Below are 15,308 nucleotides of genomic sequence, written 5' to 3'. Positions count from 1 at the left end.
TGTGCCCTTTGGTTGGGACTGCTCGGAGCACTTGTCATTTCAGATCAGTCTCTTGATTTAGAGATCAATAAAACAACTACAAAAACAAACACTTGTCACAGATTGTACTGTGATGTTTTATGTTTTCTGAAGGACTTGAAGGGAACCATCTGTCTGTGTGACTTGGAGACCTGATCAGGGGGCGTTACAGCTTTGATGTGTTGCAGAGGCGATTTCCTGAGGCACATAAGAGACTGAGACACCCTGTTGAAATTATACCACTTTAGAGAATAGTTTGTTCAGCTTTGAGTCCAAATACAAACACACCTTGGAGCAGGACATCAGCAGACTATTGAAGACTACTGAACACCTTGGTGAGATGTCTGTTTCATCTCCTCTGGGGCTTTGAAGAAATGTTATGCCTCTTAAGATGTCAATTGTAGAGATGGGCCAGATGATTTCCCCTGAGGAGAAGGGGAAGGACTATGATAGGCACTCTCGTTACACTCGAGATGGTTCATTGAATTTCATAAATGAGTTAATTGGAAGGAGCAGGACGTATACATACACGTCATACATTTATTGTATTACTTGCTTCTGCCTTGTGGCTGTATAGTCATTAGAGACAACATTGAATCTGGAAAGCCCTATGGTAGGCACTCTCGTTACACTCGAGATGGTTCATTGAATTTCATAAATGAGTTAATTGGAAGGAGCAGGACGTATACATACACGTCATACATTTATTGTATTACTTGCTTCTGCCTTGAGGCTGTATAGTCATTAGAGACAACATTGAATCTAAATATCCCCTCTGATAAAACATTAATGAACCTGAAATGATTTTGTCCTTTTACTATTTGCTCAGTATAACCGTTATTGTGTCCGCTAGGGTGATTATTTTCTAGAAGAAAAGAATTGAAAGTGAAAAGAAAGCAGCTTTTCTCAGATTAATTCAAAGGAAGGGGGCAGTTTTTTTGGGGTTTCTGAATCAGTCGGCTGGAACTGCTGGACACACGCGAAGAGAGAGAGAAACAAAGAGAAAGAGGGGGTATACAGCTGTTATTATTCCTCCAAGTTAAAAAAAAAATGTTTTTCAAATATGCTGATTTTAAAGCTTGTGGAGGTTGCTGCATAAAATTAAGTTTATGACAGCAACTGGACAACATGTCAGAGGCATGATGCACAGTTCAAGGTCGAGATCTTTATTCATGTTATTATTTAGATTTCATTATAAAAGTTTAGATTCAGATTCAGGTGCAGGTAGACTGCTTCGGGTCGCACACTGTCAAGCGCCCCGGAAGCAACAGTTTAAGGTGACAAAAAACAAAACCCTGTATTAGTGTTGGTTCCTATCAGAATGGTATTTACATTTCAGTAGCTGCAGTAAACAATTTTCACAAAGCTCAAGCTGGCATACTGTATCCACCCGAAACATCAAAAACCAGCAAATATTCTGACAAGCTGGGCCCAGAAGTTGTGGATTTATTTTCTGAAACAAGAGCATATAGAATATGCAACTATTTTAACTACTGATTTATTTTATTTTATTTTAATGGTTTTAACTTTAAGGTTTAATCTATTATTTGGTCTTTTTTTTGTTTGACTCTCGTGTCATCTGTTATTTGTAAATTTATCTTAGTCTTTTATTCATTTTAATTCATATGTATTATCTTCTTTTACTGGTCTACTTCTGTATTAGTATTTAATTTAATTGTAACTTTCCTTTTATCTTTTGGGATTCATGCATTTTTGTATCTTTTATTGGTTTATTCTCCATCTTAATTGTTTATTGTTTATACATTGTTTATTGTTAATTGTTTATACATTTTTTGTTGGGTTTTTTTTAACGGATTTGATTTGCTTTTATGGTCAGTTGATGGCTTTTTTTGCCTGCAACATGTACCTCGAACCTTGTGCAGCACAGTGTGTTTCCACCTGGATTAAAATGTTATATTTGTTACATTAATAGTCTTGCTTGGTTGCTTTTAGCACTAAACACAAAATACACCTGAGGTGGATGGGATGCCATTTGTTTTGCAGGAATTAAAACTTTCTAATGATGATTACAAAAGTTTATACAATAAATCCCTAGGGGTACATGAATGTACATGAAGAAAAAGCCACGGGTCACTAAATTCTTGGCACCATGAATATCTGTACCTTGTCATTTATTTAATAGATGCTGAAATATTTCAGTCAGGAGGACTGGCATAAAGCCATGTACAGCAGCTAGATCACTAAAGCCTCTTTTACACATGCACTTCAAACCTGAAATTATCTAGACATTACCCAAAGGAGCTTACTGTGAGAAGAAACATGTCAGAATCAGTTTGTTTGGCCATTAAAGTGACATAACCCTGTCAGCTCCCTAGTACAAAATCTATGTAATGTAAGATTGAGCCCATGTGTGAATAATGCAGGTAAATGTCCTGAAAGTCCACAAATAGCAAGTGGACATATTGATGATGATGTGTCTGAATAGACTCATGCAAAACTGGAAGAAAAAACTAAGGGTGAAGAAGACAGGTCTTTTACACAAAGACACCGACTAAAATGTCTAAATGGAGAGATGACAAGAATCAGAAACCTCTCGTGGTGAGTGCTCAAGCTGAAAATGTCAGACAAATTTCAGAAATGGTAAAAGACTCCAGTCCCTTTTATACAGCTTGTCCAAGACGGGAAAATTGCTCTGTTCTCGCGGTCTGTGACGTCAGTGTGACGTTTTGACAGGGTGTTATGCATGCGAACCATTGCAGGAGATTTAAACAGCAGCTGGCAGCAGTTAGCAGCTAACTCAAAGACAAAGTACAGCAGCCATAAATGTTCATAAACTTGGAAAACAATAAGATTCAGTAGCTCCTTAATCTCTGAGCAGAGGACAAGATCAGGCGTCATATAACAGAGACGATAAATTATTGTTATTGCCATGTTATGCCATTGTTGATGATCGATCGAAAGCGCTGCTGACACATATCTTACATGTCACCCAAGAGGTAGTGGCTGCTGTGTTAAATGTCACACTCCTTTGCTTCCACGATGCTGGCATACTATCTAAAATCACACAATGAAGTAGCATGATGCTGCCGCTGTTTGGATGTGTGTAAAAATGCAAAGGTAGCATAAAAAGAGGCAAAGGGACTTTCAAGCAGCCCAATAGCATGATCTTTTTGTAAAAAGGGCTTATGTTGTTTAGGACAAAATTGCAAGGCCGCTATCAGACCCCGGTGTAGTCCACGTCATACCCTGCCTATTGCATGCTTTACCCAGGTTTCACCCCTTGCCTAAACCAAATGGAGTATTTCCAGTGAAGATGAATGCTTTTGACACAGAAATTCTCCTGTTGTGTTGAAGATATGTGAAATAGAAACTGCTGACAATGTCCAGCCCTGATTCTTCAATCACTGTGCAAGCTAAATGGGAAATTGGCTTAAAGCAATTCATCAGATATCAAAATCCTGTTAATGCCCTTCAACATCTGATTATTATTTCAACATCCAATTTGATCATTTTGGACAAAGAACTAAAAGTCTGGATAAAAGTATTACTAATAGCCTCCCTGCACTTCAAGCATCACCATGAGCAATTGCATTGGAGTTTGGGTAACTGTCAGTCTATTTCCTCTTGTTTGGCAGGGAACACTGAGTCTCTCTCAGAAATAAGCCTTGTGCCATGAGTGATAACCACTGAAGCAGACAGGCAAACAGAGCCTGAGGAGGATGCACTGGGTAGACTTCCACTCACAGCTGTGTCTCTTAAGCTTTCCTGCTTCTCTTCACGCCCTCATGACACATTAGGAACAACTACAATTGTAGTTCATAGATTCAACCGCTTGCCAGTGTGTTTCCTGTCAGACCTCACAGCAGCACTGAAGTTAGTTGGAGAGAGAAAATGAGCAAAAGGATGTGTGCTAAAAGTCTGTGTCCCTGAGGGAAGCTAACAAGCCAAACATTGAGGATAGCATGTCTGGATGATGAGGCCATATTATTCCACATTACACACCAAAAAGCATGCGCATGCTGTCACATTTTGTAAGTATTTTATCCACATCATTTATTGCAGGTCACTGCAATAACAAACAATTTGAGGTCTGGCCAGTATCATTAAAATCATTTGTGTCGGTCCAGTGCACTTTTATATAATAATAGTCGAAATTATGTAATTCAACACTTTTTAGGGGGGAAATATTATTGCAAAAAACACAGCAATGTCACTGTAAAAAACAATTGCTTTTTGTGACAAAATTCCCACCAATGGATCGCTAACAACACAGACATTTGGAGCTATAAAAAGCCAATGGAAAAACACAGAAGAGTAGCTACAAAACACCCAAGATTGAAGCTAGAAGCACAACAATGACAAGCTACAATACAACCTGTGTTGTTGTTGGTTGGTCTTGAACTGTGTCCGTCTGTCTGCAGCTTGACAGCTGTCTTGCCTAGGTGACACACCATCTACCATCCTCTCTCCCTCACAATGACAAATCTCATACTGTAGGTTATGTCACTTTAGAAACATTGATATAACACATATGAAATGTTCAAATGTGTCTGAGGTTTGCAGAAACATACAATACAAACATTTTCTTCTGGCAAGCAGGTGCTTTCGGTCAAGTCAACCTTTTAAAACAAACCTGGACCATAATCTTTAACTAACCATGAAGAAGCACTTTGACTTGCCAAAAGGCATCCATAAAACTGCAATCGCTGAAAAGACCGCAAGATGCAGTTTAAAACTTTTCGAAGTCAGGAATAATTTTCACGTCAGCTGTGAAACCATTTGTGCTTGTTGCCAGGTGCAGATATAGAAAACAAATGTAATATATTAGTATGTTAATACAGATTTGTTGTAAATGAATCAGAGGTGTCATTTACATAGAATAGACATAGTGTCCATTCTGCAGTTAAAGTCTGCAACCAATTATTAACTTAAATTGTAATTAACTAAAACTGTTGTGTTGGGCAAAGGAAACCTCTCTTCCCTAACTTTATACCTAAAGAGAACGCCTAATTTCAGGCAACAAGGTCAAATGCAAAACCAACAACGAGCTTCATGGAGAGGCATGAAAGAGATATTTGAAAACACAAGTAACTATGAATATGATATAAGATACAAAAGCACATTTTAAAACTGTCTGACAATGAGAGCAGCAGCGACTGTCACAAATTAGAGGGCAAAGCATCTGCAGAAGAGGGATAGAAAAAGAGTGGCTTCAGTACTGCAAGGATTTAAAAGTGTTGTTGATCGATACCACTGAGACTGATGCTACCTCTGTTAGTGGGTGCTGAGATATTAGGCTCTTTTTACAACCAAGCTGTTCCATCCTTTAAATTTTTGTGTGTGAAAAAGCCCCTTTGGCGATTTTGTGATCTCAGAAACAAATGGAAGGTGTGTATCGATTCCAGTAATCATTTGTAAAATACCACAAAATACCCATTGATCAATAATGAAGAATATATTGTATAATCCTTTTTTGCAAGAGGAAGAAAGTGTTACAATAAGACTGGGAGTTGATTAATATGCCTTTTGCAGCTGCTATCAACCCTACTTAACCTGAGCAAATTGGTTTGATTTCTTTCAAAATAAATATGGGGAGACGCCATTGCGAAACTTAACAAGACTGGCCCAAAAATTTAAAAAAAAAGTAAAAAAGTTACAATTACACAAAAGTTACAACAAAAGAAGTAAAATACATATATATATATATATATATAAGTGAATTAAAAAATACTATTTTATGTAGATAATATTAATTCTGAAATTATTATGAATATAGTTTTCTGGACATTCTTCCCAATTTTTTGGATAACTTTCAAATAACCACCCCCTCTTTGTTATAACAATTTTTTGGATAATGTTCTTGTCACCTTTTCCTGAATCCTTGCAATTTGTGTCACATTTCTTGCCAAGTTGGTCTTTGCATTTTTTCATGTTTCACAATAAATCAAACCAATTTGTTCAGCTTTCAAAGGGACAAAAAGGTTGTAAAATGTGTCTGAATGCAGCACAGTAAAACTGTTATCAACCAAGATTTCGAAGGGTTAAATGACACTTAAAGACAAAACTAAAAATTAAAAGCCAATAGTTCTCATCGATAAAAACCACTGATGTATACATTGCTCAGTAGGTTAAAAGTGCCCATCCAGGTCTTGCACTGAAGTGTATGTGTGGATACTGAGCCAGTGGTGTGTGCAGCCTGGGGATCCTGGTGCTGATTTGACCTCCTGGGGCTCTTGGTGTGCAATGGCCAATGAAATGTCTGCTACACACATGCTGACCTGAATTTGCTGACTGACTAACCTCTTAACGATTCTCACCGTGGAGAGTGGATCAAAGGTTTCAAGGGGATACATTCACTGCAGGAAAGCTACTTCACAGAGGATTTTGGTGCATCACTGGAAGGAAAAATGGCATCAATTTCTGCATAAGAAACTGCACACAAGAGGTCACTTGCATCAAACGAATAAAATAAGAGGTTCTCTGGTTGGGAAATCTGAAAGCAACAAATCCAATTTTGAATGTGCACTTTGTATATGCAGGTGGGTTTTATCCTGAACAATTTAATGCTGGGGACATGAAAGCTCACACATAAGAAGATGCAAAACATTATTGCATCCATTTAGACTCAGTTAAATGGTAAACAGTGAGTCATTAGATTATGCTGATGGACATTGAGTAGCCATTTGACAAGCATAAGGAATTATTTTACACTGCTTAAGTAAATATCCTCAACTTCTTAATTCTGAGCAGCACATCCATTACCAAGGGTAAATCTCTTATTTTTTAATAATCTTCCTTTTTTTACACACAGAAAATTGATCAGGAATCAATAAGGAAATCAATGGAATGAGATCTATGAGCAGCATTGATAATATCACTGGTATAAGTCAAATGTTATCAGTTTCAACCCATATACACAACCAAACCTCCCAGTGATTCACACTACATGCTCTGCAACTTTTAATAGATTTGTGGCCACGGCTCTGTCCTCCAGTGTCATAAGTAGCTTTTGAACAATTTTGATAAGAGATTTCATCCTTAAGCCTCTTAATGATTGCAATTAATATGTTTACTAAGGGAAAATATGGTTGTTTTATGCAGATGTTTGGTGCTTTCTCCACACATAATGAAAAAAAAAAAACACTAAAGAGAGCATCCCTGTGAACTTCAAAAATAGCTTCCAATTTTTATGTTTAGTGATGACGCAGGGCTCCGTTTACTCACAGCTCTATTTCAGTTTCATGTTTGCCTCCAAGAGACAAGGTAATGTTCCACAGACTCACCTCTAATCTCAAATAAAGCACCAAGCTGTATCCCCAACATGCGAGCCTGCAGCCTCTCCCTCTCACTCTCTGTACCTGATACACCACGGCGCCAATGTGTCTCAGACTTTATTAATCCCGATAAGAGAATCAATAAAGTTCTAATGTAGAAGCGGCGATTTTGACTTTGAGCGATGTTGAAAGTACACTGTGTGCTGACAGGATGTCTCCCGTGACAATGATTGGGGACACACAAGGATGAAGTGAGTTTACCAAAGAAGAAATGTGATTTGCTGAATAATCACAGTTACACTGAACAAAGAGAGCACACAGGTCACTGAGATAACGCCATGACTTTGAAAAACTGACACATCGGTGATGATATCGTTCATCTATACTGTTGTGAACATCATGCTGTGCCTGAGGCTTGACAGAAGGCACGTCACATAGCAGTGACAAAGCAGAGACAATGAATGACCTTAAACCACATCTGCCTCAACTGTGGTGATGTGCATTTCATGTAAACCAGGGAACTGAATAAAATCACCAAAAAAAAAAGGACACAGGAAGGTTTAAAAATGCATAAACCTCTTAAGCCACTCTGCACAGATATTAATATTAATGTATGCTTGACGAAACAGAAAGGAATTTACAGCACCTCACCTGAACAGGCCTGTAAAGTCTGTGAGACCTCAGATTTTTTGTAAGAGAATTGCAACATTTTGCTGACATTAAACTTAGTCAGCTCTTCATTTTAAAATACTACAAAAAAACTACAAGGTACAGCATTTATATCCTCCGGTGTTCAACAACTGGAAACACAAAGCACAGGGGTTTGTCTTAAAATATCACAGTGGCCCACTCTGGGTCATGCTTTTCAAATATGCAGGCCTATAGCATTAAATGTTTAGGTCTGAGACATCCGAAGGAGGCAAATGGAAGATAATGTATTGTTAGTCTCTTGGGTCCGATACTATATGTGGCCAAAGTAAGAGATGCAAAAACACAAAGTTAGGCTTCAGTTTGTAAAACAGTGTTCTGTAGCTTCAAATCAAATGAATTTTCTTATTTCAGACTCTGCAGCGTTTTAATTAACACCTGCTCATGTGATGTTAGGGCCTACTTCTATTCTTAGTCTGACCTATTTTGTGATTTTAAATTTTTATACATCTGCGGCTGAAAATGGGCTCTGCTAATGTGACCCTGCAGAATGAAGACACACGCCTCTGTCTCAGGTCCTGTGTCACTTTGTTGTAAAAACATGCAGCATCTTGTGACTGATGAATTAATTATACTATTAAGAGTTTTGTAAAGGCTTCCTTTCTGTTCCACTAATACATTCACCCTAATACAGACTGGATGTCTTTAAAATTCAACAATTAATGAATAATCAATAGAATCTAGTTAATTTTATTTCCATTGTGTTTTGTCCGTAACTCAAAAAATGGCATTATTTAACTCATTGGTTCTCAACAATTTTTGCATCAAGGACCTCGAAATGATAGAAATTAAGTCTCTGACCCCAATTTGATAAAATTTTGCTCAAGAAACCTACATCTGAATATATGTTGGTTGTTATTTATGAATGAGACCAGTTATTACAAATAACTACAACTGCGGAGATAACCATAAAGAAAGTAAAACCCGAATAGTTGATCTTAAGGCTCATACTCCCTTTACATACAAGACAGATATATCCATCTTAAACATTTACTGCCCTTTTTTGCATTTTTTTTAATGATGGCACAGATACAGCCAATAGATGGCACTAGACGGCGGAGTCAAAAATTTCTGACATCAACAAATGAGGCGACAGTGGAGTAGGTCGTAATAATGAACCTTTTAATTGAGGCAGCGTTGTTGACGGCAATGAGCTATGAGGCCATTAAATACATTGCAACATGTAGATGTAGAATTCTTTTCACCGTATTATTGTTCCATTAAGCATTTTTTAATGCCCTCCTTTACTTCTATGGTTGTATTTCACTTGAAAAATGCTCCACTGACCCCACAATCTCCTGTGGTACTGCTCCGTTTCATCCGTATCTATAAGCTTTCAGCAAATGTGTACAACTATGGAATAAGGCTGTACAGAAGGCTCCATCTGTCTCCGTATACTAACATTGAGCGTGGGTCCTCGTGACTCATGCTTCATTAGGCTTAGATGTATTAAATAGTGAAAGAAAACTATGCCTCATTTTTCTGGGGACTCCCTAGAACTCCCTCAAGGACCCCTGGGGGTCCCCAGACCCCTGGTTTAGAACCACTGATTCAACTGAAACTAGAGTGAAAATAAATACATTATCACTAATGGGAGTAGTTTGACTTGGTGATGTTCCAACCAGCATAAGAGCTTATACATCTCTGAAACTATGGCTACTTTATGTAGCGGCTACGTTGAACCTTTACATCTCAACAACAGTGTGGTTAACATTTGGTTAGGTTTAGGTACAACAAACATTTGGTTATAGTTTGGAAATAATTGTGTTTTAGCTTAAACCCCCGTTCGAGGGACACAGTCCCGGCAATGTCACTGAAAAAGCAACCGCTTTTCATGGCACTTTCCTTATCGAAGGGTTGCTTCAAAACACCCCCATTTGGAGCAAAAAAAGGCAGCTGAAAACACAGCAATGACTTAACAAATACATCCATTTTTATTATTTAATGGAACAGTGGTCTGGTCTGCCACTCAAGCATCTCATAGGCGACACCCCATCCATCACCCTCTCCACCTCCAGACGACTGGAAGTAATCTTATACATTACATCACATTAGAAATGTTGATGTGACACACATAAAACATGCAAATGTAATGTATTTGTGGTTTGCAGAAACACAAAATGCTAATATTTTCTACTGCCGACTACGTTGGATGTGCACGTGGAGATTTACTGGTGGCCAGCAGAGTTTCACAGTGCATAGAGATGTAATAGAACATGATCTTATGTGACACAGGCATAGCAAATGAAACAAAGCTATAGGCTATGTATCATTCAACATGCACACTTCATTACTAAGCTAAGTGAATAAAAATATTTCCCAAAATGTCAAACATCATCTCTGCCCTAGATGACTACTTTAAGTACCACAGACTTGGCCAGATTAAACCCTTTTTATTTATGTAAGTACATGCTAAGGCTAAGTATGCAATGTTTTTCACACATCACACTGCATTCCCATCAACCTCCCTAAACACTACATACTTGTATGCATCACTGCAACAATCTACAGAGACTGTAACACTCTCACATGATCAAAACTTCACTAAAGAGCTCCACACAACAAACTCTCATCTGCCTGTTAGTGATTTCTGTGTTTTTTAAAAAGTGACAGTCGATCACAGACAGATAAGCTGATCCAGTCTGCCTCAGTGGCTCTGAAAATTCCACACAATGCAAAAGTCTATTACCTTCTGCTACAGCAGGACAACAGAAAATCCCAATACATTGCAGTCAGTGTGTGAAAGAAGCTTTTAGTAAATACTGTGTAACTGCAAAATGACAAATTGTAAAACCATCTCATATTCTTACCTGCTTTGTATGCAACCACACTGAGAGCTCTAGCGAACAAGCAAAATAAATGAATTTTTTCACAGTCCAATCTGAGGTGAAGGTAAGTCAACACTTTAAATAACGATTACTGTACCCATGTGAGAGCTGCAATATGTTCAACAATGTGACTTAATTTTCATTTCATTCTTGCACTCATTCTCTCCCATTTTATCTGTTTAAAAACAGCAAGTGGCAACAAGAGCGTAGTGCAATTATATCATCACCTCTAGCAAACAAAAAGTGCCATTAAACTCCATCTGACAAGCATATTGTTTGATAGGAAGATCATTTTTTCAAAAATATTCAGTCTCTGCCATCTCACTTCAATATCTAATCCTCAACATGTCAAAAAATTGACATCGATCCACAAAGGTGTCGGCGAATGGAGGGATACATTCAGAGGGTGCATGTTGTCATGGCAAATGACTGCGCTTTTCACACACAGTGCATCAAACCACCAGGCATGCCCGACTAATAATGAGCACCAGGCAGAGCAAAGGGTGAATCAATGCAGTAAGCACACAACAAGGTGTGTGTGTGAGAGTGTCTGTGTTGGGGGGGTTAGTGGGTAAATGACACTGCACCTGAGCCGATTACAGAGATAACAGCCATCTTAAATGAAAAATCCAGCCTCGGACACTCACTCTGTCACCCTGAACCTTCATGCTCAGTGCATTCATTGAAGGAGGCATTTTCTGATGTTGTTTTCTGAAATTAATGCTGTAAATCTGAGTGTGTCAACAAACTTCATCAGCCTTATGATTAATACACGAGTTACATAACGCGACACTGTTGGTGTGGTGGAGCGTTGTGATGTGCTGTTCTCAGCACTTGGTCAGACTGTTGGCTGGTACAGATTGGGTTTGGAATTACTCAGTGTTTCGAGCCAGCAGATAAAAACCATCCCTTCAGCTTATTGTCAGAATAAAACAGCAAGATAAAAATTATTACTGTGACAACTACAGATAGCGGCAGTGACTTTGGCTGCAACTTGGTGTCAAAATTTGATGTTGGAGTGAAGCTAATTAAAATTAAAAAAAAAGAAAAAGAAAAAAAATGCTGCACACTGACTCTAACCCACGCATTTATTTGAATAAACAACAGTTGGATATTCATCAGGTCACAGTCATAACGAATACACTGATTGACAAGTGTGATTATGTGAAGTTGCAATGCCATAAATTCAGCCTGAGATTCAGCAAAACATATGTGACTGGCAGATACCTGATGAACTCTGTACCAGAATAAGTGGCCAGAAAATGGGGCTGCCCAGCTGACAATCCTGTTACAGACTAACAGACTGCAATGCATTCTGGTAAAACTGTTGTCCAATACTGCCTGAGATGGATTACCTCCATTATGATGAAATTCTCATTTCCGTCTCTGATTGTTGACCAGTATTGCAAAGTCCTATTTCCTAGACTCTCCCATACTTTTTGTGCAGACTCAGAGTGTTTGGGGTCAGACTGTAGACTATATAAAGATTGACGCAATAACAGCTCTCCAAAAGTGAAGCCAAAACATCTCAATCGCGCCCTGTTGGCTGGCTGCAGTATAAGTCATAAGCCTGCCTCCCCCATGTTAGGAGGCGGGCCAAACTAAAAACTCAAAGTACAAATGCATTTTTTCCCAAAGATGGTTTTTGTCATTTTAGGTAGTTCTTATCACCTTGATGGTGGTTCAAGAGTTCATTTCCCTGATAAATTTAGTCTAAATAAGTTATTTAATGCTATTAAAAGGTGATTTGACGGCATAATTGATTCATTGGGGCTGCACACAATTAGATGATTGATTCGATCATGCTGTGGAAGACATTATATTACGGAATTATAGCTTAGTTTTATCATTTATCAGATAAGTTAAAATTACAAACAAACTACTCCACATAGTAATTGTAAGAGAGCAGCCTCTTGCCCAGATGCTCTACGACAGTGGTTCCCAACTGGTGGGTTGCAGGTTCTTTCTTAATGGACCGCAAGTGACTCGTGAATATGTCAAATTTGTATAAAACACCCTTTATTTTGAAGTACTGTGAATTCAATGTTTTATTTTTTGTGTCTTAGCCAACATGTTGTTAACATGTGAAATAAAACCGAAATGTATAATATGTGAACTTTGAGTAATGACTATGGATAAATCTGGTTCCCATTACTGGACCAATTGGGAACCACTGCACTATGAAAAAACCATAGATAAGGCTTAAAAAAAATATCACAGACTCCTCCCATGTCCTGTATTCAAAATACCAACTGCTCCCATCAGATATACACTATATGGTTAGAATTATAATCAAATACAAGATGAAATTCCTGAATAAGCATGAAAACTCTTTCATCATTTTGTCAATGAAACTCAGGATAAAAGGAGGGTGTAAAATGGGGGGGCAGCGTTTCCTTAGTGTACTTAATGTCTGCACTTGCAATGCACTTACAGAGTATGTTTCAGATGTCCAAGACAAACTTCACTGTAGGACCATATTAAAGTAATCTTAAATCTTTCCAGTGCATCTCGAGGGTTTTTACATTTTTTCTCCTCTTTAAAATGCTACCATAATTGCACTACAAACATCTCCGTATTGTCCAAGTTTGACCAGGCACATTATCACAACACATTTCATTGACTTTTCAAGTGATTTTGTGGAGAGTTGTGTCCTTTGCCTAAGCAGCACACTGGCTCATTCTGATGCAGCTGTTGCAGTGACATGAGGTGTAATGATCATTGAGATTCACTGTCATCACTGCTCCACATCAGAGCAGAAGGGGATTCAACACAGCTATTCAGCGTGAAAAAGCATCTACATTGCACATTATTCTGTGTTTGCTGAGTGTATGCTTATAATTAGGAAGCAGAGATTGCATTTTTTTTTTTTTTTTACTAAGAATGATATTTTAGTTTTACTTTTAAAGCCAGATGGGTACAGTGTGTATTTTTTTCTCTTGCACGTGCAAAAATAATTTAATCCAAATAAATTTAGAGAACAACTTTTGCAACAGCTAAATATCTTACTGGTGGTGTTGTACTTCACCCCGTTGATGTACTCAGGACAGGGTCTCTCCACAATCCTCCCGGTGCTGCTCCGCGGCCAGCAGGTTCCAATCTCATCGGTTGTGGCATTGCAATATAAACCTTTAGGAGGCAAAAAATAAAGTACAACAACAACAAAAAAAAAAAGAAAAAAAAAGAAACGCGGACGCTTACAGTTTCCGTTATCCAAGCCGCAACATCTCTCAATATTGAACAACAAAAAAAGAAGCAATTCCATCTTACCATCAGCGCTCAGCAATGACAATGAAGCGTTTTCCAAAAAAGTGTCTTGAAAAGCATCTATCAAACTACAATTTAGGTCCCCGAGCTCCCCAAGTATGATCTGATAAATAGTGGCTTCCATGGTGCGAGCCGCCGCTTTAAAAAATGTAAGATTAATTCCAAGTCCGAGGAGAGATGGTCACAGTGCGCCCAGCGGTGTTCATGGGCTTGTGAATCGGAGCAACAGTAATGACAAGTAGGGAGCCTAGTGCTCCCGCTGGGAACCGCGTGCCTGGCCAATCACAGCCGCGCACTCGCTCCTCCATCCACGTGCTGTAGCAGCCCCGTGAAAGACAGCCTACACACCGGACTAGACAGATCATGGGCATGGTCATTATGACATATCACACCTGCCAACCGCCCGTCCTGTTTATTTATGGGGGGAAAAGACGTTGATTTCAGATGGGAGAGTGAGTGAGCCATAGAATAAAAATGTACATAACCCATACCTGTTGATGCCTGTAGATCTATTCTGAATGTGTACTGAAGATATGAAAAAGCAGGCAGATCATGTGCACAGTGCAAAAAAGGAATAATGGCCACTTTGCCTATGCCTTTGACATACATAGATGAATACATTTGTTATCACATCTTGAGTCAGATGCAACACAATAAAAATGTCAGTGAAGTCAACCCTTATTATGGGATATGTATCTGCAAGTGCTGAATCATATACAATTGCTTTTTACCTTTAATCCAACATAACGCATTCTTGAATGAATAAAAAACCATTATTGTCCCAGCTCAGTGTAGAGGTGTTGGCTGGTAGTCCAGAAAGGCAGCTGAGGCACTCTGATTATGGTGAAAAAAATTCTTTATTCACACATGGATAGACCAACGCTTTTCAACTTAAGACAGTCTTCATCAGGGTAAAAAATATTAAAGGTCTACCCTGGGGCAGTTATTGCTTTTTATTCTAATATGACTATTTGCCTTATTCTTGAAATGCACATTTGTTTTTTTAGTTTGTTTGGTTTTCTTTACAATTTTCTACACTTAATGTCTTGAGCCAATGTAAACCTCCCCATTTTTTCCTTCATGACACATTCTCACTCCCACCTCCTCGCAAAGCAGTGTTTGGTTGCTGGCCCTTAGCATCAAACTATGGCACTCTTCTCCTTCAGTCAATTCAGGATACATGCATTGTGTCTTTTTAAGTAAACTTCCATTTTCACATAAAATGTACAGTTTCTGCTACATGCGTGCAAAC

General features: G+C 38.4%; 1 protein-coding gene across 1 annotated transcript in view; it reads right to left on the bottom strand.

Annotated features, from left to right (window-relative positions):
* Positions 1–14,235, bottom strand: part of LOC121951573 (corticotropin-releasing factor receptor 2) — a 39,855-nt gene extending 25,620 nt beyond the window's left edge. Inside the window, exons 1-2 of the mRNA XM_042497952.1 lie at positions 14,060–14,235; positions 13,799–13,918 (exon numbers count right to left, since the gene is read on the bottom strand). Coding sequence (XP_042353886.1) covers positions 13,799–13,918; positions 14,060–14,180 — 241 coding nt within the window. The 5' untranslated portion in view covers positions 14,181–14,235. The remainder of the gene's footprint in view (positions 1–13,798; positions 13,919–14,059) is intronic.
* Positions 14,236–15,308: the final 1,073 nt, after the last annotated feature.

Source organism: Plectropomus leopardus, chromosome 12 (assembly GCF_008729295.1).
Source record: "Plectropomus leopardus isolate mb chromosome 12, YSFRI_Pleo_2.0, whole genome shotgun sequence".
NCBI classification, from domain to species: Eukaryota; Metazoa; Chordata; class Actinopteri; order Perciformes; family Serranidae; genus Plectropomus; species Plectropomus leopardus.
Note: the sequence above shows the minus strand (reverse complement) of the source record. Positions and strands in the feature narration are given on the sequence as shown.